Consider the following 27,111-nt stretch of genomic DNA (forward strand, 5'->3'; position numbering starts at 1 on the left):
ATATAAATTACACAGGACAAAAAATGGGATTTTTGTCAGCTATTGACACCTTGTTCTGCCGTGCGCATGGAGATTGAGGGCTTTCGGCAAGAGGTTTTTGTCAGAGTCGAACACTGCCAGAAATGGTCAAAAACGCTGTGTGTCCGTGTTCCCCTATCACCTCTGTCCCCTTGTGCCTAACAGAGGTTTTCGTATTTAAATGAAGGTGCTGAGAGCCATGCAAATGCAAATCAACTGATGAGCACCGCCTTTTGACTCTTATTCATTTTGTAGCTAATCCTTTTTAATTTCTGTTCACCATAAAGAAGTATGTTTGGAGAAAACTATCTATCTTATCCATTAAAATATATATTACATGTGTGTTAGGAGCACTGAAAAACTTAGTTTTGGTTGAATTGATATAAAAGAAGAATATGCATGAATACATACAATAGACTTTTGTGAAACGTGATCTTACTTTGACATTCCTCCTATCTGAAGATTTATCTTGTGATGGGAGGAATTGCACAACTTAATCAAAAATGATAATAAAAAACATGTTCCAGAGTGGTTCATTGTACATAAAGTATTTTTGTGAATAATATTCAAACTAATGTTAATGTTCACTGATTGCTTTAAAGACCCAGAGTCATGGTATATTGGAGTGGTAGTGGTCATTCCACATCACAATACAGGACTTAAGAAACTACAGATGATTTATCAGTATTCAGTTGCTTAACTCTTGAGTTTAAATTGAAGAACAAAATGGTTGAAAGTATGTGATACCTTCTGATAGAGTATAAACATTTGTATTCTTTTTTAAAAGTTTTGTTAGTTAAGCACTAAATATAACTCAGATTATGAATCATATTCTATATAAAGTTAAAAAGAAACAGCTCAAAGTAGAATTGAGTAAATAAACATATGTGCATCTAAAAACATTTTAGCAATTAATTATAATAAAAATAAAATATACTGTCACGTAACTTTTGAAAAAAAAAACAAAAACTTTTAGAATGTATTTTTTTCTGTCAACTTTCATTTAACACTCCAATCCAGCAGCCGCCATTAAACTCCAGAGGAAGATTTGGACCGGTGGTAACGAGTGCTAACTGCTACACCCAACATGAACGAAAATACCCGTGCGTTGTGTGAAATGGTGTCCTATTTCACGGAGTTAATTTTTCAGTATCGTTTTGATATTAAGCAATGTTCCGGCGGAAAACAACAGATGACACCGCGGCGGTCCAACAAGACCGAACTCCCGGTAAGAAAGCTTTTATGAATAACACGTGGAGCGAGGCCAGTTGCTTTGTTTGTTCCTTACAGAAAGCGGTCTGTCGTTTTCGTAATGCCGAAACAAGTGTAGGGTGAGATTTTGTATTGTAATCTCTATTACATGTGATGTTCTGAACTCTTAAGAATACTCGCATCATCTTTGATTTTTTCAGACCTGAAAAATGGCCAGGTCTGAATATTAGACCTGGCACCGCTGAGCTCCTCTTACGGAGTCCACCAGGAGATTCAGTAAGTTATGATTTCACATTTAGTGAATAGTGAACACTCGCATATTTGTAAGGAAAACTGACCTTCCCGTTATTTTATTTATTTTGTTGTAACGCACTACAGCAAGGCAGAGTGTGGAACGCAGTAAAGATCTACAAAATGGCGGACGGAGGACGGATCTGAGGACGAAGTCATGAAGCCGGTATGTACACCGCTCAAAAAAATAAAGGGAACACTTAAACAACACAATATAACTCAAAGTAAATCAAACTTCTGTGAAATCAAACTGTCCACTTAGGAAGCAACACTGATTGACAATCAATTTCCCCTGCTGTTGTGCAAATGGAATAGACAACAGATGGAAATTATTGGCAATTAGCAAGACACACTCAATAAAGAAGAGGTTCTGCAGGTGGGGACCACAGACCACTTCTCAGTACCTATGCTGTCTGGCTGATGTTTTGGTCAGTTTTGAATGTTGGTGCTGCTTTCACACTCGTGGTAGCATGAGACGGACTCTACAACCCACACAAGTGGCTCAGGTAGTGCAGCTCATCCAGGATGGCACATCAATGCGAGCTGTGGTAAGAAGGTTTGCTGTGTCTGTCAGCGTAGTGTCCAGAGGCTGGAGGCGCTACCAGGAGACAGGCCAGTACACCAGGAGACATGGAGGAGGCCGTAGGAGGGCAACAACCCAGCAGCAGGACCGCTACCTCCGCCTTTGTGCAAGAAGGAACAGGAGGAGCACTGCCAGAGCCCTGCAAAATGACCTCCAGCAGGCCTCAAATGTGCATGTGTCTGCACAAACGGTTAGAAACCGACTCCATGAGGATGGTATGAGGGCGCGACGTCCAGATGGGGGTTGTGCTCACAGCCCAACACCGTGCTGGACGCTTGGCATTTGCCAGAGAACACCAGGATTGGCAAATTCGCCACTGGCGCCTTGTGCTCTTCACAGATGAAAGCAGGTTCACACTGAGCACATGTGACAGACGTGACAGAGTCTGGAGACGCCGTGGAGAGCGGTCTGCTGCCTGCAACATCCTTCAGCATGACCGGTTTGGCAGTGGGTCAGTAATGGTGTGGGGTGGCATTTCTTTGGAGGGCCGCACAGCCCTCCATGTGCTCACCAGAGGTAGCCTGACTGCCATTAGGTATCGAGATGAGATCCTCAGACCCAGTGGCGCAACTACACATTATTCAGGTGGATGCGAAAACGTAGATCGGCGCCCCCACCCGAGGGAAGGAACGTCAGGGTGAAGGAGCGACTCTCACTCTCAGCCGCCCCCCCCCCCCTGTGACGCTAAATTTACCTCGTTATGTGTGCGATGTGAAGGAGCTAAGGCGCGCTGAACTGTATGGGAAAACATCATCGGCGCGCCACCCCCTCCAGACGGGGTTTTGGCGCCCCCTCTGGTGCTGCGCCCCTATGCGTTGCATACCCTGCATACCCACTTTTTGCGCCACTGCTCAGACCCCTTGTGAGACCATATGCTGGTGCGGTTGGCCCTGGGTTCCTCCTAATGCAGGACAATGCTAGACCTCATGTGGCTGGAGTGTGTCAGCAGTTCCTGCAAGATGAAGGCATTGAAGCTATGGACTGGCCCGCCCGTTCCCCAGACCTGAATCCGATTGAGCACATCTGGGACATCATGTCTCGCTCCATCCACCAACGTCACGTTGCACCACAGACTGTCCAGGAGTTGGCGGATGCTTTAGTCCAGGTCTGGGAGGAGATCCCTCAGGAGACCATCCGCCACCTCATCAGGAGCATGTCCAGGCGTTGTAGGGAGGTCATACAGGCACGTGGAGGCCACACACAATACTGAGCCTCATTTTGACTTGTTTTAAGGACATTACATTAAAGTTGGATCAGCCTGTAGTGTGTTTTTTCACTTTAATTTTGTGTGTGGCTCCAAATCCAGGCCTCCATTGGTTAATAAATTTGATTTCCATTGATGATTTTTGTGTGATTTTGTTGTCAGCACATTCAACTTTGTACAGACAAAGTATTCAATGAGAATATTTCATTCATTCAGATCTAGGATGTGTTATTTGAGTGTTCCCTTTATTTTTTTGAGCAGTGTATAATAATTTTAACTTATTTACTTATTTTTGAGAAAGCGATATATTTGCTACAATATTTTTTTAACTTTACATTTATTTCCACAGACACCACAGAATTGGAGTCACATTTGTGTCAATCAGACTCTTCAGGAACTTTCTGATGTCCGTGATGAGGACAGAGATGCAACTGTGTGTGAGTATCTACTATTTTAGAATGTTGATATTTTATGCTTCAATATGGTTTATGCTATGTATTGACAATGCACAAAAATGTTTTCCAGCTGCATCCAGGACCTACTGCCAGTCATCCAGATGTAGCTAAAGAAAGAAGCAGGTAAGATTTATTACTAATCTAGAGATGTCACAATTCCTTGAATGATACTGTGATTTATTAAAATCCATCAAAGCAAATTATCTGCCTCAGAGTTTGTTGAACTGTTTTACTATTTATTACCAACTGCTTTTAATTCTTTTTTTCTTCCAATTGTTTCCAAGTGTTTCTCTTTTTCATTAAAGTTTTTATTTTTTGTAAGAATGTATTCATGTGTTTTATTGTTTGTTTGTTTTAATGTCTTATGTGTGCATACTAAGCTGGAAGTTGCCAAACAATGTCACTGTAGTTTCATTATGACTAAAATATGCCTGTAGCTCATAATGATTGTCTGTTCTGTATTAACAGCTGATGGAGGAAGGCAGAGAGTATTGGCAGCAGAGGAGGTGGCATTCTGGGAGGATGGCAGCTATGAGGCGGAGTCAGGATGGACCCCAACTTCCTCCAACCAGGAGCTCAGTGACATCAGGACTACAAGACAGGAAGAGACGTCAGGTCTACGCTACAGGAGAGATGTTGGGCCTGTCCTGAACGCAGCATAATGTTCATGTTTGGACAAAAAAACACTGCCAGATGGTCCAGAATGGACAAGCATTTATGTCTTATTTTGTGTGCAAACAGTAGAAAAAATAAATAAAATGAAATAAATAAATAAAAAACTTCTGTCTCTTTTATGTTCCTCATATATGAACATGTTGCATATATGCAATATCAAATGAATATATTTTAATACAGCATTTATTTTTTTATATAGATGTTTAAAATACAGTATTAAAAATATTAATAATTGTGGCGGGGCTTATTTGTAAAGACATAAGTGCTATCCAATGGGCACACATCAACCAACCAATCACACGTCAATGATGAACTGTGATGTCAGTTTTTTTCATCCAATGACTGAGAATCCACGTGGGTCTGCAGAAGTACCTTTGCACATGCTAGGCTATTCGTATGCTAAGAAGAGTCGTTAACACCTCCCGGTCCCCCTCACCCCAAGGATTCCGCAATCGACAGATTTCGACTCCCGTGAGTAAAAATGTAAACTGTCGATATCTGTCGCTGACTAGTTGTGTTCGCGTCAGAATACAGGGTCAAAAATCCCACTTTTCGTCCTGTGTTAACTGATTTTTATTGAAGTAAAATACCAAAAGATGATCATGTGTTCAGTGATCATAAAGTGATTAGACATGCAGAAGAAGTTAAAGAAATATCACTATAAAATAATACTCACATAGCCAGAGACAAGGCAGGCCCGTTTAATGAAGGGAGTGCAGAAGTGGGGGAAGTCCTCGAGTCTAGAACTCAAAAGGTGACTGTGGAGCAAAAACAGGTCATCCTGTTAAAAGCCAAAGTAGTCCTAGATAGGTGACTTTGTATTTTTTGGCAACTAATTGATCTGTATTTGGACTTTTGTTTTCTAATTTGGCAAATCAGTATGGACTTTTTTTATGGGCACAAAAAAGGTCCAAACGTCAACTACAAGAATGATCCAATGCAAGGTTATATGTAGGCTTCTTTATACCTATGCTAGACTAGACATGTGCATATGATTTGGTCATGTACAAAGCTGACGACTTATTGGTTTGATATTTTCGCCACAATAATCTGTGCTTATTGTTCCTAACCTATAGTCAGCCAATTTTGGAGTTTCAGGTCTGCCCAAGGTTTTGAAACAGCAGAATCTTCTGGTCCGTCGGTTAATTCTACTTCATCACATTTACTGAGTCTAGTAGGTACTCTACAAATTAAAGCTTAAGAAGCTGAGATTTTTCCTCAAAGATAAAATATGCCTTTGAGGTTTCTTGACTATACTCCGAATGTGGAAGTTGAATAGAGACACTCCAACCCTTTTTAAATTTATTTATTTATTACTCTTACTAATAATTATTATCACATCATTATGTTTATTTAATTGCTTGTGTGTGTGTTTTCTGAAGGCTTTGGTGAATGTTTATGCAGTAATGTGTGTGTTTGTTCGTCAGTTATTACTGGCCTGTAAAGAGGGTTGTGGGTGGTTAGTTCGGGGCGTTTCACTACAGAAGTGTTACTCCATTTCTTATTGCTTTAATTGGATTATATTTCATGTGAGTTTGTCGATGTAAAAAATGTGCAACAAAAGCTCTCCATCCACTTGGACCAGCTCTTCTAAGTGAATTCCAGTGCCACAAAACAGTAACTCCAGTGTGTATTTAGACTAAAGTTCAGGATTCACAGACAATAAGACAGGAGCTAAATGTTATTGGAAAATGGGACAAAAGCTTATCACTAAAAATTTATATTTCTAATTAGGTAAGCTCACTTTTTCTGGAGGTGTGCAAGCAAAAACCAACTTTTGTCTGCACACTTTCCCAGTCATACCAGTTTACAGTCAGTGCTGGGGTTGGGATTATTGCAAAGTAATGTAAATGAACAGCCTTTGAACATCCCCAGGCAGGAGATTTGATGATCTTGGCAACAATTATTTATAAAGTTTGAGGGATGTTTTCTCCCTAATCTTGTTTGCAGAGTGCCAACATTCAAATAGCTATATCTTCATTTTTTTTAATTTATATGTATATGACATCATTAGAAAGCTTGATAAAATATTCATTGCTTTACTAACAATGAGTGAAATTTGCTTCATATTTTCCCTAAAGGAATATCTGATTCGGGACATGGAGCACTTTCAACTCTCACTTCAACTGATTTAATTAAATGTTTACGAGTTAACAGATGTGGTTAGCTGAAGCTAGCAAGTTTCTTTGCTATGTTTCCAAGTAGCCCTGTAAACTTTGACATCATTAGAAAGCTTAGAATCCATATTTTCAGAATCTGTTAGTAACTAAAAATGCTCCCGTGAATATTTGTTCCTTGTTTTATCGTGACCAGCCACATATTGTTGAATTGAGAGCAGGAGGATTATGTTTTTGATACTTCTGTACTTGACAAAGCGAGGTGACATACAGTAGTGGTGGGACAAAATGAAGCAGCAAAGGAGAGGAGGAGCTGATCAGAAATAGGAAACTATTCAGCTGAATCTGCAGTGATACCAAGCCAGCAGGTTAAATCTACGGTGTGTCCCTTAATGTGTGTTGGATAGTTTTAAAATAAAAAAAACCCTAAGACTGTCAAGGTGTGATGAAAAGTCTTTTGTGAGTGGATGCTTTTTCTTGTCCATGTTTAAGTCACCAAGGAGAATGGCGTTTGGAGCTAATGTGTGATCTGACTGCTTTTCTCTCTTTTGAGAGAGTCAAACAAGAAATTCTTGTAGGGGTGGGCGATATTACTAAAATGAATACCTGAATACCTCAGTTGACGTTTGAATACCTCAAAGACAATATCACAGACTATATTCCATATTTTCTGCTTTTGCTTTCCTTTTAGGAAAGAAAAAGCCTTTCAGACCGTTCTCTGTAAACCCTAGAGATGGTTTTGCGTGAAAATCCCAGTAGGTCACCAGTTTCTGAAAAACTCTGACCAGCCAGTCTAGCACCAACAACCATGCAATGTTCAAAGTCACATGTATCACCTTTCTTCCTCATTCTGATATGCTCGGTTTGAACTGCAGCAGATCGTCTTGGCCATGGCTACATGCCTAAATGCATTGACTTGCTGCCATGTGATTGGCTAATTCGACATTTACTATAATGAGCAGTTGGACAGGTGTACCTAATAAAGTGGCCGTTGAGTGTGTAAATACAGTACATATTCACAAAATCACAATATGTTTAACGTGTCAAAGAAAATACAAAATTAATAAATAGATATCTTAGCTAAAACAAACAAAAAACAGCCTGAAATCAGCTACCAAAGATAAGAAAAATACTTAATCACACAAATTAAACAAACTGTTGTGACTCAATAGAACATTAGTTTTACAAGATATAAAACTAATGTTTTACATCTTGTAAAACAAGATGTTAGCTGGTAGCTAACCAAAATCTTGGTAGCTGTCGGTACCAAAATCACCAAAAACAACTGAAAAGGCATACCCAGATTAAATCAGCTGCTGTTCTTGAACAATTTGGAGTACATGCAAAAGCTTGGTTTCTTTGTGAGGAAGATAAGCTAAATTTTCCATTTTTGCAGTCAAAAATACTCTAACTGTAAGTAGTTTGTAGCTATTACGTTTGTAACACAAAAAAATAAAAAAAATTTGCTTCACCCAGATTTTCCATTTTTATTTCTTGTAAATACACATTGAGTGTTGAATGTATGGACTGGAAAATACAATAAATGTGTAGAATAAAGTATTCTGCTCATGAATTTCAAGATTGATCAAAATAGCACAAAAAGAAGTGTCATTTGGACATGTTAATTTATGAAGATGTACAGGTGTTGTAGAAGTGTGCCATTCGGAGTCTCCATTTGGAATCTCCAAATGGATCACTTGGACAACACCTGATATACAAACTTCAAATGACTGTAACTCCTCAGTGCTTCAATATACAGCCATCAATGAGAGCTCTAATGAAAAGATAATGACCAGAGGAATCCTCTGGTAGACACAATATTACTGATAGTGGAAATTACTTATAAATAAAATAGCATATCTGGGGGATGGGAAGGTTAGCGTACAGTCAGAACTCCTCCCCCTTCTTGCAATACGCTGTCCGTCCGTCCTCCCCCAGCACTCCACAGTAAGCTAGACCCCTTCTCTCCCCCACCATCTCTCATTCAATCCCCCCCGGCCCCCCGTCCATCTTTGTTTTTAATAAAATTTAGATCCCCATTATCTTATGAGCAAACAGATCATATGCCAAGCCAATTGATTAAAATCTCTAGGAGAAGTTAAGTCAAATTGCCAAAAGTCAGCCAATCTAAGATGGCCGACTTCTGTTTTGACTAAATAGCATATCTGGGGTTGGGGGGGTTAGCGGTGCAAGCGAGTTTTCTGAAGGTTTTGAAGAGTTTTACAAATGTATCCTGTTTCATGCTTGTAAGGTAAAGTTAGGCCAATGCAGAAGGTATTTTGTAATTTGCTTGGGGGAGCTGTTGAGCTGTTCCTGTTGCAACTTTTGCGAATTCCCCAAAATCAGTAATTTTCACAGATGACTGATGCATCCACCAAATTCGTGGCATTTTTGTATATGTTTAAGCCTCAAAAAAGTTAATTTATTTGACAGAAGACTAATAGTATGAATACAGTAGGCCTTCACAGCCCTTGTGCTGCTTGGGCTTAAAAAAGAAAAGGACTTTGTGCTTACTGTGTGAGAGGCTTGCGGCATAGCACCAGAGCATCATATAGCAGACACACTCCAAACACAGTGATTCCTGTTTCCTTGACCAGCATTGCACAGGTACCCAGAAACAAGCTGACGAGCAGAGACCCTGGAGACACCGTGGAAGGGAACGAGTCTTCAGAGACCCATTCATCAATACTCCTGTGCCACCAAAGAATACAATGGCATTCACATTTTAATACAACCTCATATTTTTAAAGCATTTACAATGAGTTTCCCATCCACACACACCCACACTATACCTTACATACATTCATCAGGGACTTCATCATGTACACCTTGCAAGTATCAGCAAGGACGCATTCAGAACTGCCTCATTTCAGCCTCATTGAATCTAAATTCAATTCTAGTTGAATTTAGATTCAAGCAGGTTTCAGAATGACTCCTCAGAAATTTTGCAACTGCTCTAGAATCTATGTGATGACAGATCACCCACTGCAGATTTGTTGGCTGAATATCCAAAAGGTGATGGTCTTGTTCCACCACATCAAAAGGTTTTCTGTTGGCCTGAGATCTGGTGAGCATGGAGACTATTGGATTACAGTGAACTCACTGCTATGCCCGTTGCAAAAATAATTCAATCAATTAATCACACAATAAATTAAAATGAGCTTGATAATAAAATGAGGGCAATAACTTATAAGCAGCACTGTATGTCACACCAGTTACTACTACCATTATTCAGATCTTTTAAATTGTTTTTCTAGTTGTTTTACTTCCAATTGAACAGTGAACATAGAATTGCTTCCTTTGATTTTATGTAAACATTTATGGTTTCTGCTTAAACTTACCCACAAATGAAATGAATTATCACAATTCTAATAGGCTTATAGAATCACAACAGGGATATGCATTTTTGCATGCTTCACCCTTGATCCACGCTTGGCCTTTAGTGCTCCCACAAGATTGGGGGAGGTTTGTGTGTTCTGATAATATCAAACAATGTGTTTTTATGCAGCTACAGGAAGATTATTTTCATGACAGTCAAACCAAATGTTCAGCTTCCAAATGTGCATTTGGAGCACAGGATTTGGATTGGATGTGATAGTGCACTTTGGGCAGGAGTGCCTGGCATGAGAGATCAGGAGATCATGTCCACACCACAGTGAGGTATGAACCTTTGTGCTTCCTGAACATCATCTTGGAGGATTATAAAGCTTTTCAAAAAGGTCTCTGTTTCTTTTGCACCACAGCGATGCAGCATTGTCAGTGTATGTAATCGATTGGATCATTTGCCATTTAGACCAGCTAGGGATGCAAACAATCGATTTAGGATTAACTGTCAATTAATGGAATTAGATTAAAATGAGTTAAAATCGATAACTAATAGCGTTTATTTATATATTCTTTCCGCATTATAGTTTGGCTGCCATGCAAAAGAAGGCGCTGATGGTCAGAGCCTTCTTTGGAAGAGAAGTCCTAAACAGGAAAGTGAAACAGTCCAAACATAGTCTGTGGAATGCAAAATGCATTTTATGCGGTTCCGTTTAGAAATATGAACACAATAAGCTCAAGCAGTTTCTGTCCACTTTGTTGACACAGCGTGGCAAGTAAAGTCTGCAGTCTTTGATATCTCTCTGTTCATTGGGGATGAACTGTAATTAATCTCCCATGTTGAAAAGAATGAATATATTTTCTTTTTCTATTTCACATCCTAATAGGCTCCTGTTTTGTTATATTTCATATATTTCTGTTTATTCAGTCAGACTTTAATACAGCTAACAACACTTTTTAATACAATGGCATGCTTCTTTTTTAAAATTGAGCATATTATGAAAAATTTTCTGTTCATGTTATGGAAAGACTGTCAATTCCCTTGATACAAGAGAAACCCCCTTTTTTTTTTTTTTTTTAGAAAAAAAGCTGCTCCTTAGTCGATTGATGCATCAACTTTATATTAACAATAACTTGCATCCCTAATACCAATTAAGTAAATGCATTGGTGAATGTGTCAGTCCAAAGTTTCAATAAGGTCAACTGTGTAAGCTTGTGTGAATGAGGACACTGTGACGCTGAGTTGCTTTACCTAATATAGAAGTGGAATGTCAGGAGGAACAACAGACAAGCCAAGACATCAGCTCTGCCCACAATGCCAGACACCTGCAACACAAACATACAGAGATGTCAGAAGAGTTAACCTGCTAAAGTAGGGTGAAATAAAGTAGAATAGGCTGCTGAAGAAACTACTTGATTTCAAAGATGTGTTACAAATTCAGCTAAAAACTGCAATTAAAGAGTTGTGCACTGATAATGTGAAGGTCAGAAAGATTACCAATATAACATGTAGACATACACAAAACAATTATCCAGGGATTGGAATTGATGATCAATGATCTTTGCAAGTCTAATACTGAAAATGTGATTTAATCTTCTATTAAGTCATCGAATGCATCAATTTCACAATTTTTGGTCTATAAACATATCAACCAACGATATGTTGGTTGATATGTTTGGTATGTACTTATAAATGCTTTTCTTGGACTTAAAACAATAGATAACAGTAAGTGGTATTACCTTTCATGCATTAATGGGGATATTTTTATAATACTTTATTTATCTGCTAAATTCAAAGCTATTATGTATATCAAGAAATGCACAGCACTGTAATTATTTCTTTTGTTATACTCCTTAAGGGACAAACAGATAAGATCTAACAAAAACAGGAAAATGATACCAACAGAGAGCAGGGTTTCCCCCAGAAAACTTGCTAAGTCCGATGGTCTTAAGTTGACAGGAAATGTAAAAATGTTACTGGGTAATTATATATGTTATGAGAAGACATTTTTTGCACCATTGCAATCCGGAAGTGAAGGGGGCGCTATTTCCAATACTTCCGTTTTTATTTTCTTTTGAAATCTGTGATATATTTTTACCTTTAGGAAGGAGTTTCACTCTCAGAAAGTATTTGAATTTCTTTCTTTTATTAATTTCAGCGCAGCTCACAGTTTTTAGCTAATTCTGTAGCTTTCGGCGTACTTCTAAATCTGCTCCTAAGTCGCATCTTTTCGGGCTTGCAACTGCCTCTTGCGGCGTCAGAGTGGTAACGCAACTAATTGAATTATGTTACTAAATCAGAATACCACAAAGTCTTTATTACTTATTATTAATTCTAGCATTACTGGAACAGTAAAAGATAAAGACCCTCACAAAAGAACATACCTTTTCATTTTCTTAAGGAAGTAGAGCTAATTAAATGAGATTAACAAGAACTGAAAGTGGTACCAGTTTCACTTGATGGCCAACTTGTTGAAACTGTGGCAAATTTTAAATACCTCAAGTCGTTCCTGGACAGTCAGCTCAACTTTGCTGAAAATACTGACTATATCTTTAAGAACAGTTCTCAGAGACTCTACCTTTTAAGAAGACCTTGGGGTTACCCAACTTGAGGTTGTGTACAACCTCACCTTTAGGAAGGACTCCTAAAGGTCCTAAAGGCCATTCAAATCCCTTAAAGGGACGGTCCAAAAAAAAAAAAAATTAGAAAAACACTAACCTTTCAGCATTGTGGTGGATGTCTTTTCTAAAATATTGTATTTATTTATGAAAAGAAGTTATTAGATAAAACAACCATTCATGATCTGATTTTTAGATGAAAGCTGCTTCCTGCTCTTTCTATTAAGTGAAAGAGAACTTATTTGAATGGCAGGTAAAATAGTAGGTAAATAGTGGTGAAAACAAAAACAACTCTGCCTCAACTATTTGCTGAAAGAACATGAAAGACGGCAAGAAATATTTTAGCAGAGATTATCCATCCTCATTATTCATCAGTTTGAACCTCTGAGCTCATGAAGGTGTTACTGTGTTCCTCTGGTAACTAAGACGACGTCATTTATTGACAGTGTAATAATTATTCTTAACCAAACTAAATAATATTTAAATATAGCATGCTAAGAGTTTTGCTCTATTCACAAATTGTTGATAGTCAATCAATCAATCAATCAATCAATCAATCAATCAATCAATCAATCAATCAATCAATCAATCAATCAAATCTTTATTCCAGACACAAAAAAGGTCCATAGAAACAAGGTAAAAACAAGCAAAATAAGAGAAGAATAAACATAAACATGACATGATATTCACCGAGTCACAAATAAATGATGACCCCAATGATTCCATAATCTTGAAGAGAATCTAACAGCACTAAAAGCAAGATTTACTAAAATTGCAATTATATTATTGCATGACACCGATCATCTACACATGCATTTATACATAAGATTCCTGAGCCCAGCTGCACATGTGGGAACAACATTATGTACAAACATGTGGCCAGCACTGCTCCATCTAGGCACTTTGAGTAAGAGCCTCATGCCATCATTGTAGGCCACATAAAGTTTCTGCAGGCTACTTTTTTTGTATCGTCGCCACAGATGGGCCGTGTAATAATGTAATCTATGAATGTGATTTATCATTTTAGAGTCCAAGGAAAATTTCCTCGTTGATAGATTAAATTGTTTAATCTTATTTTTTTCTATATATAAGACTACTAACAAAAAATCTCAATAATATACATAGCACTGTAAAAACAAAATTTAGAATTTTTGTTTAACAACCCTGGTTGTAGCAACCTGGGTTGTTATTCTTCTGTACCTAATTAATTTGTTTGCCATTGACTTTTGCTCAAATAAATTTCTTATGTATACACTGCGAATGGACTTTTTTATAATAGCTGATCATGTTGTTTTTCATGTCTCCTTATGTCTTTCATTCCTCCCATAATTGATGGAGATATTTAGATATTATTTATAATGTATGAAACTATTGTCATTTAATTAGCTCTAAATCCTTAAGAAAATGAAAAAAATATGTTGTTTTATAAGATAATTTATCTTTTACGGTGCCAGTAATGCCAGAATTAATAGTAAATAATAAAGACGTGTGGTATTCTGATTTAGTAATGCAATTATATTAGTTGTGTTACCACCCCCACGCCACTAGAGGCAGTTGCAGGTCCAAAAAGATGCAACTAAGGAGCAGATTTAGAAGTACACAGAAAGCTACGGAATTTGCTAAAAACTGTGAGCTGCGCTGAAGTAAATAAAAGAAAGAAATTCAAATACATTCTGAGAGTGAAACTCCTTAACAGTGAAAATATATCACAGATTTAAAAATCTAAATAAAAACAAAAACGGAAGTATAGGAATTAGCGCCCCCTTCACTTCTAGATTGCAATGGTCCAATTTCCAAATAAGGTAAGAGACTGACAGTAGTCTGTCCCCGCCCCTTTCTGTTTGCTGCAGCGAGGTGTACTTGAGAGGTTGCGCTAGAGTACGGTGGCCGACAGGTGCAAATGCGCAACAGAGAAAAGATGCAAACAAAAAAGAGACGCAAACAAAAGACCCTCCTGCTTTGCTCGACCAAAACAGCAGAAGATGCCTCAGCACTGTGGGATATTGTTGATTGGATCGATGGACTATTGATGTGAGGGCTCCACTGACAAAGTTTCGCAAGTAAGATGGACATTTTATTGTGTATATTTTGTGATTAGAATATTACTGTACTGTATTTATGTACACTGGTGAGATACTAAAGTGCTTGGTGTTCATCCCCCGCTCTGAAAGCTAACCGAGATTATCTTAAAAAGTTTCAGTTATTCTCTAACATTGACTTAGATTATCTGATACAACAGCCTACTATAGAAATGAAACAATATAATATACATTATAAAATTCATAATATTACATGTTATAACATTCATCAGCAAAGTTTACACAGGTGGCAATGGCTATTATTTAATTATTTTACTCTGTCAAAAGTAAGATACATCCCAAATCTCCCGTTTTTGTTTTGAAGGGTTCCTAAAGACACGATGTGAGGAAGAAGGGAGAAATGTCTTTAAGGAGAGACATATTCACTGCACAGCACGGATGAATCTCGCATCAGATTTTGGACCCAATCACTCTTAAGCTAGAACCGCTGAAAAACATGAAACACCTAGATATATAGGTGTGTGTGTGTGTGCGCGTGTGTGTGTGTATGCTAAACATGTGGTGGGAAGGTGTTCCACCCTCCCCCACTCTGCCCACCAGGTGCAGCCGGAAGCGCACAATGGTGCAGGGCAGGTGCCTTTATAGTTGGACAAGCCGCTGCAAGGTGCGTGTGTCTTTGTTTCTCCCACTGTTGCTACTATCGGCGGCTACATATCGGCTTGTGGGTTTAGTCGACTCGTCTGAGATCTTAAGTGCCAGTTTTACTATCCGTGGCTGAGATCATGGTTGGTTTTTGGGTGCTACACCTATCGTGCGATTCTGCATTGTTGCTCTGCTGGCATTGCCGGCTGCAGCTGGGGGTTGCTGTGGCGTGCGGCTTCCATCTGGTCCTCACCTGCTGACCTGCTCCCTCCTGGGTTAGGCTGTGTTTCCACCCCTGGGTAAGCTACCTGCTATTTAGATTTTAATTTACTTTACCTGGATCCACAGTAATGGGTTTTCTGTTTCAGGCACCCGATTGTGTTTTGGAGTTGCAGCGCTTTGGACGCTCTGCTGTCTTGTCTTGTTTTGCCATTGTTTGTATGGGCTGCTCTCAACAAAACCTGCTGCGGATTGGGCAGGCTGTGTGGGCGGGGCATTACTCCTCCAGCCCCTTTGAAAGGACTCTAGCTCCGCCCAGAAATATCCCTCGAGAGTCCCACGTGACTTCATGTCTCACATTAACTGCTTAGCTCCAATGTCTAAACATGGCATTTTTTGTTCTCTGCAGAGTATTTCTGAGTCGATTAGTGTAGCATTTCTGCCGGATTTTTACAAAATATCAGCCACGACAATGGACAGGGGAACCAATAAGTTCATGTCATCTTTTTTGGACGACATGAAGGTGTTTGAGCCACGCGATGCCTCCAACATTGTGCACATCACAGCTAAATGCTACCGGTCGATGAGGAACACAGCAGATCCTCAGACCCTCAGCATAAATATAGCCGTGGACACTGATGGCTATTGTTCTTGCAAGGCTGGGTAAGTCGGGCATTCATGGTTTTGAGGGTTCGAATGTGCCTAGGACTTATACACGGTACTCGGTGCTAGCGTGGCTAACACGATTACAGTTTAGTAAAAAGCCTTTTCAGGTGAAATAAAATCTTTAATGCATGTCAGATACGGTACACATTGCATATTGATCTTTTCAGCTAACGTAAGACTGTGTAACAGACGGGCTTCAGGATACAGAAGTTGTATAGGTACTGCCATTAACAATAACAAACTGCTTTGACTCCTTCCTGTCTGGTTTCCGGTCTCACCACAGCACGGACACGGCCCTTGTAAAAGTGTTCAATGACATCCATATAAATACAGACTGTGGGAGAACCACAGTGCTGGTTCTGATGGACCTCAGTGCAGCTTTCGACACTGTTGACCACAACATTTTACTGAATCGACTGGAGACTTGGGTCGGACTCTCTGGTCCAGTGCTCAACTGGTTTGAATCTTACATGAAGAACAGGGATTTCTTTATGTAAGAAATCAAGGTTCAATCCTAGGACCCCTTCTTTTCAATATTTATATGCTCCCACTGGCTCAGGTTATAACAGGAAATAAGATTAACTACCACAATTATGCGGATGATACACAGCTCTACATCACGATGTCACCAGGTGACTCTGAACCCATCCAAAAACTGAATAGATGCTCAGAACAGATCAATGAGTGGATGTGCCAAAACTTTCTACAGTTGAACAGAAACAAAACTGAAGTTATTATCTTTGGACCTAAAGAGGAGCAAACTAGAATCAATGCACAGCTTCAGTTATTACAACTAAAAACCAGTGATCAGCCCAAAACCTGGGAGTAGTGATGGACTCTGACCTGAACCTTCAGAGCCACATTAAGACAGTCACAAAGTCGGCCTTCTACCACCTGAAGAACATCTCCAGGATTAGAGGACTTATGTCTCAGCGCGATCTAGAGAAGCTCATCCATGCGTTTATCTTTAGCCGCATTGATTACTGCAACAGCGTCTTCACAGGTCTGACTAATAAATTAATCAAACAGTTGCAGCTGATCCAGATGCTGCTGCTCGCGTTCTCACTAAAACCAGGAAGATAGAGACATAACACCAGTTTTAAAGTCCCTCCTCTGGCTCCTTGTAGATCAGAGAATAGACTTTAAAATACTGATGTTAGTTTATAAATCACTGAACAGTTTAGCACCACAATACCTTAAAGATCTGTTATTGTTGTACCAACCATCTAGACCCCTTAGATCTTCTGGTTCTGGTTCTGCTCTGCATCCCCAGAACCAAACGAGGAGAAGCAGCATTCAGTTTCTATGCACCACAGATTTGGAACAAACTTCCAGAAAACTGTAAAACAGCTGAAACACTGAAAACCCACCTGTTTAGAGTTGCTTATGGCTAAATTAGAGTTAGAGTGCAGGTTTTGATGTCTTCCATGTTTTTATGCCTTTAATGTTTTTAATTTTTTTTATTTCTTTTCTACATTTTAATGATGTAAAGCCCCCCGGAAAACGTCCCAGTTAAACGACGTTTAACTAAAGTTCTACGGGGTTTAGAGTCCCAGTTGACGGCGTTCAACTAAAAACCTAGAGGTTGGAGTCCTTATCAAACGGTTACAATCCCAGTTAAACAACGTTTAACTGAAGTCCTAAAGGGGTGCGTGTTTTAATGTTTTTTTTTTTGTTTTGTTTTTTTTAAATCTTTTTTTCACTGTTTATTTAATGTCACATGCTGTTTTTATTTTAAATATGTAAAGCACTTTGAAATGCCTTGCTGCTGAAATGTGCTATACAAATAAAATTTGATTGATTGATTGATTGATTGATTGATTGATTGATTGATTGATTGATTGATTGATTATGCTGTACTTGGCTAAAAGGTTTTCATAATGGATGTGTTTATTATTGATTCTTTTTTTTCATTCACTAAACACAAAGAAAGCAAAGCAATAATACTTACACCAGCAGACACTTCTTTGTTCTTATTAATTCTACGACGGTTGAGCTGCAAATGTGGTCGTGCACAAGCTTTGATCCAAGCAAGGCATTCCGTTTCAGATTTTGGAAATCTGAATTTTAGTTCCACAAACATGATCAGGATACCTGATGCCTGTACAGATACCCCACTGACAGAGAACCAATTTTTTTTCGAGTCCTGACGCAAAAACTTTCTGTCGGCCTGCTAGTCCACAATGTACATTAGCATGAGTTTGTGAGACGGTAACCCACGTGGTAGCTGCGCTGTGACGTAAAATGAGCATTAGCCAATGAAATGCGGCCCCTGTGGTAAGGTCCATTTGTTTTTTTGTTTTGTGTTTTTTTGTTTTGTTTCTGTTGTGCATTATTAAAATTACTCATTTGTTTGCTTTCTTTTGAATTGCTTTACTAATTTGCTTGTTTTGTATTGCATGTTTTGTTTTTTGTTGGAAAATTGAAATTGTCATTTGTTTCACATGTTCCCTTTTGTTCCACGGACCGAGTAGTAGACCTGAAGCCTCGTCTTTAAAAAAGAGAAATGTTTTGAGGAAATTGTTTAATAAATGTGCACTGCTCAGTCTGTGTTCGGGTGCATCTTGTAACTTTTAAGAAGATCTCCATCTACTGGTCACACATGTGTAGCCTAATATTATTCAGTAATCATTTATTTATGTTTATATGTATTGATATTACAAGACGAGAGCGGTCCACTAGGCGTCTATCCTTTTGTCTGTGAAACGGCCCAATCTACGGAAGACTGGTCCTTCAAAGGCCACGAATATGGACGACCAGCAGAGAGAAGAAGCTGTAGCCTTCGGCAAGCTGCCTAGCCTCCATCTTGGCATTATGTTGCTTAGCAACATGACAACGTGAAGCACAGAGCAGCAAAGGAAAATAAATAAATAAATAAAGGCTGTTCCGTAGTAAAAAATAAATCTGTTTGATTCTAAAATGTTTAAACATGAATAGCAAGGAATGTAAGCAAATTCATTTACAAATACTCTCCAGATCTCAGGTTAAGTAAAACTATGTTTGAAGGCTTAACTTTAATCAGTCAAACCCATTTGCTCAGGAATAAATTTAATACTTTAGTGAACCCAAAAACATTTTCAGCTATTACCTGACCTAATATGTTTCACCTCCACTCATAAAGGAAAAACTATTGGGAGTTTTTAAAACAATTTGCCGGGAGACATGCGTTTTCTCTCGGTGTACCAAACATGGAGCTCCCGGCCAGCTGACAGCAGGCGAGGGGAGCTGCTGTTAATGCAGCAGGAGCAGACAGGTCCAAAAACGTTGGAGCAATATTGCAATTAACTAACTTATTGATGACTCGAGCAGATATTTCAGATCTATACATCTACATTCCCTCCTAAAAACATTGTAAAAAATCATTATGTAATTTTAAGTGTAATACAGCAAAAATAATTTTGCCGCCATTGCTGCTTTTCTGAACACCCGCTTTAAAGGATGCAGAGCCTAAATTTGGACACAGCTGTTTTTTGTTCATCTCCCTCTACTGGTCTGGAGCACTTCCATTTTCAGCACTTTTTATTTGCATTTTTTCTCTTATTTGCTGCATTTCATTTGTGGTTGTCGTTTTTCTTTGTCTCTTTTTTTGTTTGTGTCTCTTTATTTGCTGAATTTCATTTACTTTTTGTTTGCGTGTCTTTTTTGTTTGCTGCATTTTATTTGTTTGCGTCTCTTTTTTTGTTTGCATGTTTTCTCTGTTTTTGCACCTGTCGGCCACCGTAGAGACCAGTCGATGGTCTTCTGGGCAGATTTTATCAAATTATTTAAGGAGTGAAACCATAACCACCTGCTAAGAAGAGAATTACAAAAAGAACACAGTTGAACTGGAAGCACAACTAACAGCAATATTTCACCACGTAGTGAAGACCATCTTGACAGCAGAGAGCCATATCACAGCACTGTCCACTTTGTTTACATGGAGAAGAAAATAAATTCTGCAGCCCTGAGCATCTTTGTGCTCATGGGGATTAAGTGTTTCACATATTTTATTCTTTTCATCTTTTGTCTTTCTATTCAACAACTTAAGAGGTTCCCCTTAAGTTTAGTAAAATGAGAAAACCATGTTTAGTTGTCTTTTAACACAGCTGACTTAACTTTTTTTTTAAATATAGTGATTTATCCACCCATCCATCTATCCATTATTTAATATGCTTAATACTTCCAGTGGTTTGAGGGGAGCTGTCAATGGGCAAGAAGCAGGATACACCCTGGACAGGTAGCCAGTCCATCTCAGGGCAACACAAAGACAACCATGCACACACACACTCACACCTAAAGGGAATTTACAGAGACCAATTAATCTAACAGTCACGTTTTTTGGACTGTGAGAGGAAGCCATGACACCCGGAGAGAATTCACACATGCATGCACAAGGAGAACATGCAAATACCATACAGAAAGACCTCGGGCTGGGTCTTGAACCCAGGACCTTCAAAATACCTATTAATGAGTTTCATCCTAAAAACTACAATAGAGTTGAATGAATCTGCTCAAATTTTTTAAAAGTAAACAAATTCTAATGCTTTAAATTCTGTTTAACAGAAAATCCTTTTTTGCCAAAACAACTAATTAAAATTCTACAGAGTATGATAGATGGAGAACAGGTATTGGTCTGTACTTACCGCCTCCGTGTGAACAGGGTGCACAGCAAAGAGGAGTGCCGTGATGAAAGCCAGGCATGGGTTCTTAAACACGCAACGTTCACATGTGTACATGAGCAGGCAGGTAACGGCGCAGTGCAAGCACACATTTATGATATGGAAATACAGAGGAGTCAGGCCACCCAGTAGGATGTTCAACCTGATCAGAAGAAAAACAGATATGAATCAGTCAATCAATAAAACCAGCAACAAGTTTATGTATTTGTAATCAACATATTAGGGTTTATATTAAGTAGTAATATGTTTAACAGACTTCAAATATATAAGGACACAAACTGGTCACTTTCTGTAACACACCCACGCACAAGTGGACATTTACAGAACAGGCAAAACGTTTGCATACACTCATCATGGGTATTAATATCACATAGATTTTTATAATGATCAAATTGAACAGTTTTTTTTAAAGTGGTACAAAAGCAGACAACTTTAAAGGACTTCAAAAGTAAGAGTCAAGTGTATATGACAGAATTTATAGCAGAATTTTAATAATAATAAAAGCTAATAATAAAAGTGCGAGCGGCACTCGCAGCTCAGCGCCGCTCTGGCCTATTGGCCACGGGGGGGTTCCAGCACCGCCGCCCGCTAGCCACTGCAGACGCTCTCGCAGTTCCAGTGCCCGTCCCCCAGGCAATATACATCGATGCGTTCGGCAGCACTCCCCGACGATGCACAAAAAATCTGGAGGAGATACAGCTGTTGGATTAACCTAGGGGGCGCAGTGGAGTCAAATTACAATTTAATGCTATTTTGTTCTTTAGAAGTGAACAAAGGTCATACATATCTAGTTTGGTGCATGTGTGATTTAGAGACCATTGTATGCTTAGGGCGACTGTGGCTCTGTGGGAAGAGTAGTTGTCCTGTGATCGGAAGGTTGCAGGGGCAGCTAGCTGCAGTACGGCACAAATTGAGGGGGAGGAAGGATGAGCAGCACCACATGAGATTGTGATTGACAGCACTAAAACTCTTTTTTCTAGCACTGGGAGAAGGCAGAGAAAATAGATTTTTCACAGATTACCTCTCATACCATACCGTCACAACATAATGACAGTTTTAACAAATATGTGAAAAAAAAAAGTAACATACTGCAACTTTAATCTCACTCAGGAGAGGATGGGTCAGGAGGGACGTGGGTTAGAGCTGCTGACTGACTCATCTGTTGTTAAGTGGTAAAAGGTACAAGGGACAAGTTAAATATATGAATGCTGGTAATTTTTTCTTTAATTCATTAAATGCTAGTGAAAAGGAGGCAAACAGTAGTTTGTAGCTAAGCTAATTATGTTAAATGGTTGATAATCTCACACAGTCTACTCACCTCTCTTGGAGAAAAACTGGGTTATAAATTAACACTCTTGCCTTTTTCTCTCTCCCTCTCTATTTTTTTTGAAAACCTGATTTTATCACTTTTCTTAGCAGCATTGTAACTGCAACAATTGTTCTTGTTTCCTACTGTCTGCTGCTAACAGCGTCACTCTCAAGCGCTCCAAGCAGGAACGAACCATTTAACGCAGATAGGGGGGTTCAGGGCAAATGGATGTGTATGGATGTGTGTTTTTTGGTCTGGGAGTGGGAACATTAAATTTTTACTGCTAAAAACAATCTTTGAAAATACAATATGATTAATTTTGTAATTGACAGGGCCCTCATTTTTTGTTATTATTATTATTCCTGTGAACAAAAAATAAATAAATTGTGGAGGGTCCCTAGAATTGTCATCACTTTTCCCCCATATACCGCGCCCCTGCTCATGAGATACACATGTGTACCAAGTTTCATGATTGTGGGTAAAAGCATGGCTTGGAGCTGATTTTTTAAAATATTCTAGGGGGCGCTGTGGAGGAATTCGTCCACGCCCACCAAATATTGGACTGCATTCCTGTCTGTTGGTGGACAAGGATTGATCTCAGTTAGTTTGGTGCAGCTAGGAGCTAATGAGGGGAAGTTATTCCACCTTGATGTTTCATGGCGAATGGCCATATATGAGGCTTGGCCATGCCCACATGCTTTGAAGTACGAAAATTCATTTGATAACTTTTGACCCACAATGGCACTAGACTGTGCTGACTGAGTTTGAAGCCTGGATCTTGAAATCTCTATGACGAGTTAGCTCAGATACAACGTCAATAAAATGGAATGATGGTGGCTTTGATCCAAAATGACCAACTTCCGGTTGGGATTAGACCATGGCTCCCAGAGACTTTTTTGTAGGACCTGACAAGGTACACATGTGTACCCAGTTTCATAATTATGGGATAAAGTATAGCGTGGGGCTGATTTTTAAAAATATTCTAGGGGGCACTGTGGAGTATTTAGTCGACACCCACCAAATATTGCACGTTATTAATCTGTGGGGTGCGGACAAGGATCGATCTCAGTAAGTTTGGTGCAGCTGGGCTGAAACGTGTGGAATCTAGAACCAAACGTTTGGCAGCGGTATGACCTCTCACTTCACCGTGCCGCCACGGCCATGGACTCCACTGAAAACTTTTGGCACTTTAAAGCAAGTGAGACCAACTTATCTGTCATTGGACACAATATTATCTTGATTAGGTCAAGAGAGCCAGAGATGGAGCTTTCCAAGTAAAAAAAGTCACTTCCTGTTCTCAGGGGGCAGGGCTTATATGACGTAAGACTATGACGACACAGGATGGTCAGGCATCCAGCCAGGATCCCTCATGCTAAGTTTGGTGCCAATTGAGCTTTTCATGTGAAAGTTATAGTGTTTTGTTTGTTTTGGCGAGTACGCCAAGTTCGCCGCTCTGCCACGCCCCCTGAACATATACGAAAAGTACATTTTTTTGATAACTTCTAAAGCCCCGTGCCTTAACTGCATTCTGACCAAGAATGACGTCGATGGGTCTAAATCTCTAGGAGTGCGTGAAAGTTTCACGTGAGTAAAAGTGAAAAGTGGCCAAAATTTTACCTTTGGCCTAAAATGGCTGCCTCCCTGAGTATTTTAGGGGGTACCTCCAAGAAACTTTTTTTCTCGATTCAGGGGGCTCTACCTACGTACTGAGTTTCAGATCTCTATGTACTATGGTTTCCCCCAACTCACTTCAGGGAGCGTTGTAGAGCAGTTTGGCCATGCCCGTTTGCAATTCTACTGGAATCTGAAAATGTTCCTCGGGACAATTTCGGGTCAAGTTTGCTGAGTTTTTGAATATGTTAAAGGCCCCAATAGGCAGAAAGTGGCAGAAAAATAAAAAGAAGAAATCTTGCGATTACAATAGACCTTCGCCAGCGCTTCGCTGCTCAGGCCTAATAATGCATTTTATTTGAGTGCCTTTCAAAACACCCGAGGACACGACACTTTTCTCTATTCTACACAAATTATAAACAATCCACAAATATGAACATGCATACTTTTTTGTAATGTCAATATTTTACCCAATAATTTTGCAGGATTTTCTGCCAATTACAGATGCATTTTTTGTTTCGTTTCTCCCTCCCATTAAATATTTCAAATCGTCTAGAAAATACTAAGACAAAATGTTGATAATTTGAGTAAATATATTTAAAAAATTTTGTTTTTTTACGTGGATTCCATTCATAAATTTTACAACCTGGTTGTAAGTCAATTAGTAATTGCTACCATATCAATCAACAGTCGACTGATTGAATGTTGAACTCTAGTTTAGTTTTACAAGCCAGACTCATGCATTATTACTGTCAGTGAACCCAGACCTAACACCAATCCAGAGAACAAACTTCCTTGCTGTAAATTGTGAAAAAATACAACAGTGGTAAAAATTCCTATCAGGGGTCGGCCAACCAAATTTACTAAAAGAGCTCAGTAACTAACCACCTAGGAGGTATCACAAAAGAACCCCAAAATAACATCCAAAGCTCTGCAGACCTCACTCTGCATGAGTTCGAATTCATCAATAAGAAAGAGAGAATGGGTAAAAATGGCATGAACATGCGTTTTTCATGCATGTTCATGCATGAAAGGCTAAAACCAAAAAGTACAATGGTTTATTTCAAATTTAAGAAAACATATTTTGTTGATCCCCAAGACTTCTGGCAAAAAAATTTCTGTACTGACAAGACAAAAGTGGAAAATGTTTTTGTGTGGGATTGCTGTAACATCTGGTGTAAAACTGCAATTAATTGTGGTAGTGATAGTGTGATAACTTCTGGGATAATTTATCATCCATCCATTTTCTTTACACCCTTGTCCCTAGTGGGGTCGGGAGGGTTGCTGGTGCCTATCTCCAAATAACGTTCCGGGCGAGAGGTGAGGTTCACCCTGGACAGGTCGCCAGTCTGTCGCAGGGCAACACGGAGACAGACAGGACAAACAACCATGCACACACACACACACACACACACACACACACACACACACACACACACACACACACACACACACACAGGGACAATTTAGACAGACCAATAAACCTGACAGTCATGTTTTTGGACTGTGGGAGGAAACCGGAGTACCTGGTGAAAACCCACCATGCACAGGGAGAACATGGAGACTCCATGCAGAAAGACCGGGGCCGGGAATCGTCATGTTACTATGACAGATCTACAACTGTTGTTTCAATACTAGTGTCAGTGGATTATAAGCCTGGCAGGGTACCAGGTTTACTTTCCTCCCTCACACCAGGCTAAGTTTGTTATCACAGGATATATACATGGTTTTTGTTTAAAATAGTGGTTTTTAATCAATACACCAGTTACTCTGGACTGCACACGTCTTTGCTGCACTGAGCATTTCACCGGCAGAGCAGAATCATTGCTGAAAGACAAGCTTAGTTGTACTGAACAGGGTATGAAGCTGGCAGCACACACCAACCACACCACTGACGGTGTCTGCGCATTACCTGATTAGCTCGCCGTCACAGTCTGCATTTTTTTTTGTTTGTTTGTTTTTGCAGTACCACAAATGTTACAACTGTAACATATCAAATGTAGTCAGAGCAGCACGTGACTGCTCAAAGAGCAGTAAAACCCGTTCATTAAAGCCTGGACAACCAAATCAAATAGTTTCTGAGGCACTTATTAAAAACTCAATCGCCGGAAAATGGAAAAGTTTGGTCTCTACTAGTGCCTCATAAATTAAATCTCCCAATTGTCCCTTTGCATCTAGCAGAGAGATGCATAGTGCAGTGAATTTAGCCCTCATGTAGGTCCGGTCCAATGTTGTATGGGGTCTTCAGCAGAATTTGATTTATATTCAAATTTAAAAATACTTAATTAATCCCAAAGGGAAATTAAATGTTGTAAGCCATCACTATTCAAGATAGTGATGGCTGTTGGCAGTAAAGATTTTCTGAAGATGAATCTGAAGAAGCCTCTGACTGAAGATGACCTGCCTTCCCAAGGAAGTTGTGTAAAGAGGATGGTCAGTGTTGTCCATATTTTCTTGATCCTATGAAGAATTCTTCTTTGCATAATCATCTCCAGAGGGTATCCTGCTCAGTTGCACATTCCTTAGGAACAGAGTGCACTGTTTGCAAGTACTCCAAGATAGTTTATCTTGCAACTTTTTCTTTATTGTACTATGTTACCATTAATTTGTGTTTTATGTTTTATCTATGCGTGAACCTACATGATTTCAGTTGTCTATCATTTTGCTGTTGTTGCACTGGAGTTTCCCCCGTTATCAGATAAAACATATGTCAACTATATGATATTCTCAATGCATGCATTTTCTTAACCCCTTATCCCAGTGGAGTTAGGAGGGATGCTGGTGATTATCTCCAGTGGTCAACAGGCGAGAGGCAGGGTCACCCTGGACAGTTCACCAGTCCATCGCAGGGCAACACAGAGACAAACAGGACAAACAATTATGCATGTGTACACTTACATCTATGGAGAATTTAGAGAGACCAATTAACCTGACAGTCATGTTTTTGGACTGTGGGAGGAAACTGGATGTACGATATTCTATTCTTCTAAAATGGATAGATATCAGTTCTCTAATTAAATGGTTACTCTTTGTTATACAGGACATGAAAATTAACAATAAACCTGAAGAAAACAAGAGTGTTATTTTATCCAGGGCTGAATATCTGCATAGCTCTATAACTTCAAGTACTTAAATTTTCTTTAATTTACATGACTATTCAAGTTATTTATAATTGTGTGCGTTTCAATGGTAAAATAAAAATGTTTTTATGCATATAAAGTATTATGTCTGTTTTAAATAATTCCTTCTGTTTATGTAACTTCCACATTCATGTGCCCGTGTTATTGATCTACATTTATGTGCTATAATATCTGATTACTTCTCCCAGGGCCCTAAGATACATACAGATATGTATCTTATTGCCACTTGATAGTGTAGATTACCAATGAAGGCATCTAAAAGTGAAGACATTATCCAGCAAACTAAACATTTTGACATTACTGTCTTAACAAGAACCCAAAATACAAGT

At 39.1% G+C, this 27,111-nt stretch overlaps 1 protein-coding gene and 1 long non-coding RNA gene across 4 annotated transcripts in view; one reads left to right on the forward strand and one right to left on the reverse strand.

Annotated features, from left to right (window-relative positions):
- tmtc1 (transmembrane O-mannosyltransferase targeting cadherins 1) overlaps positions 1 to 27,111 on the reverse strand; it is a 103,407-nt gene that overhangs the window by 66,994 nt on the left and 9,302 nt on the right. For all 3 annotated transcript variants that reach the window (XM_008401212.3, XM_008401213.3, XM_008401214.3), the window contains exons 2-5: positions 20,687 to 20,864; positions 11,132 to 11,205; positions 9,070 to 9,246; positions 5,115 to 5,196 (exon numbers count right to left, since the gene is read on the reverse strand). In XM_008401212.3, coding sequence (XP_008399434.1) covers positions 5,115 to 5,196; positions 9,070 to 9,246; positions 11,132 to 11,205; positions 20,687 to 20,864 — 511 coding nt within the window. The remainder of the gene's footprint in view (positions 1 to 5,114; positions 5,197 to 9,069; positions 9,247 to 11,131; positions 11,206 to 20,686; positions 20,865 to 27,111) is intronic.
- LOC145550243 (uncharacterized) lies at positions 3,657 to 4,518 on the forward strand. The gene is made up of 3 exons (XR_014086165.1): positions 3,657 to 3,745; positions 3,834 to 3,886; positions 4,232 to 4,518. It is a non-coding gene; the product is annotated as an uncharacterized LOC145550243 (long non-coding RNA).

The sequence above is a fragment of the Poecilia reticulata genome, chromosome 23, assembly GCF_904066995.2.
Source record: "Poecilia reticulata chromosome 23, P_reticulata-male-v2, whole genome shotgun sequence".
NCBI lineage: Eukaryota > Metazoa > Chordata > Actinopteri > Cyprinodontiformes > Poeciliidae > Poecilia > Poecilia reticulata.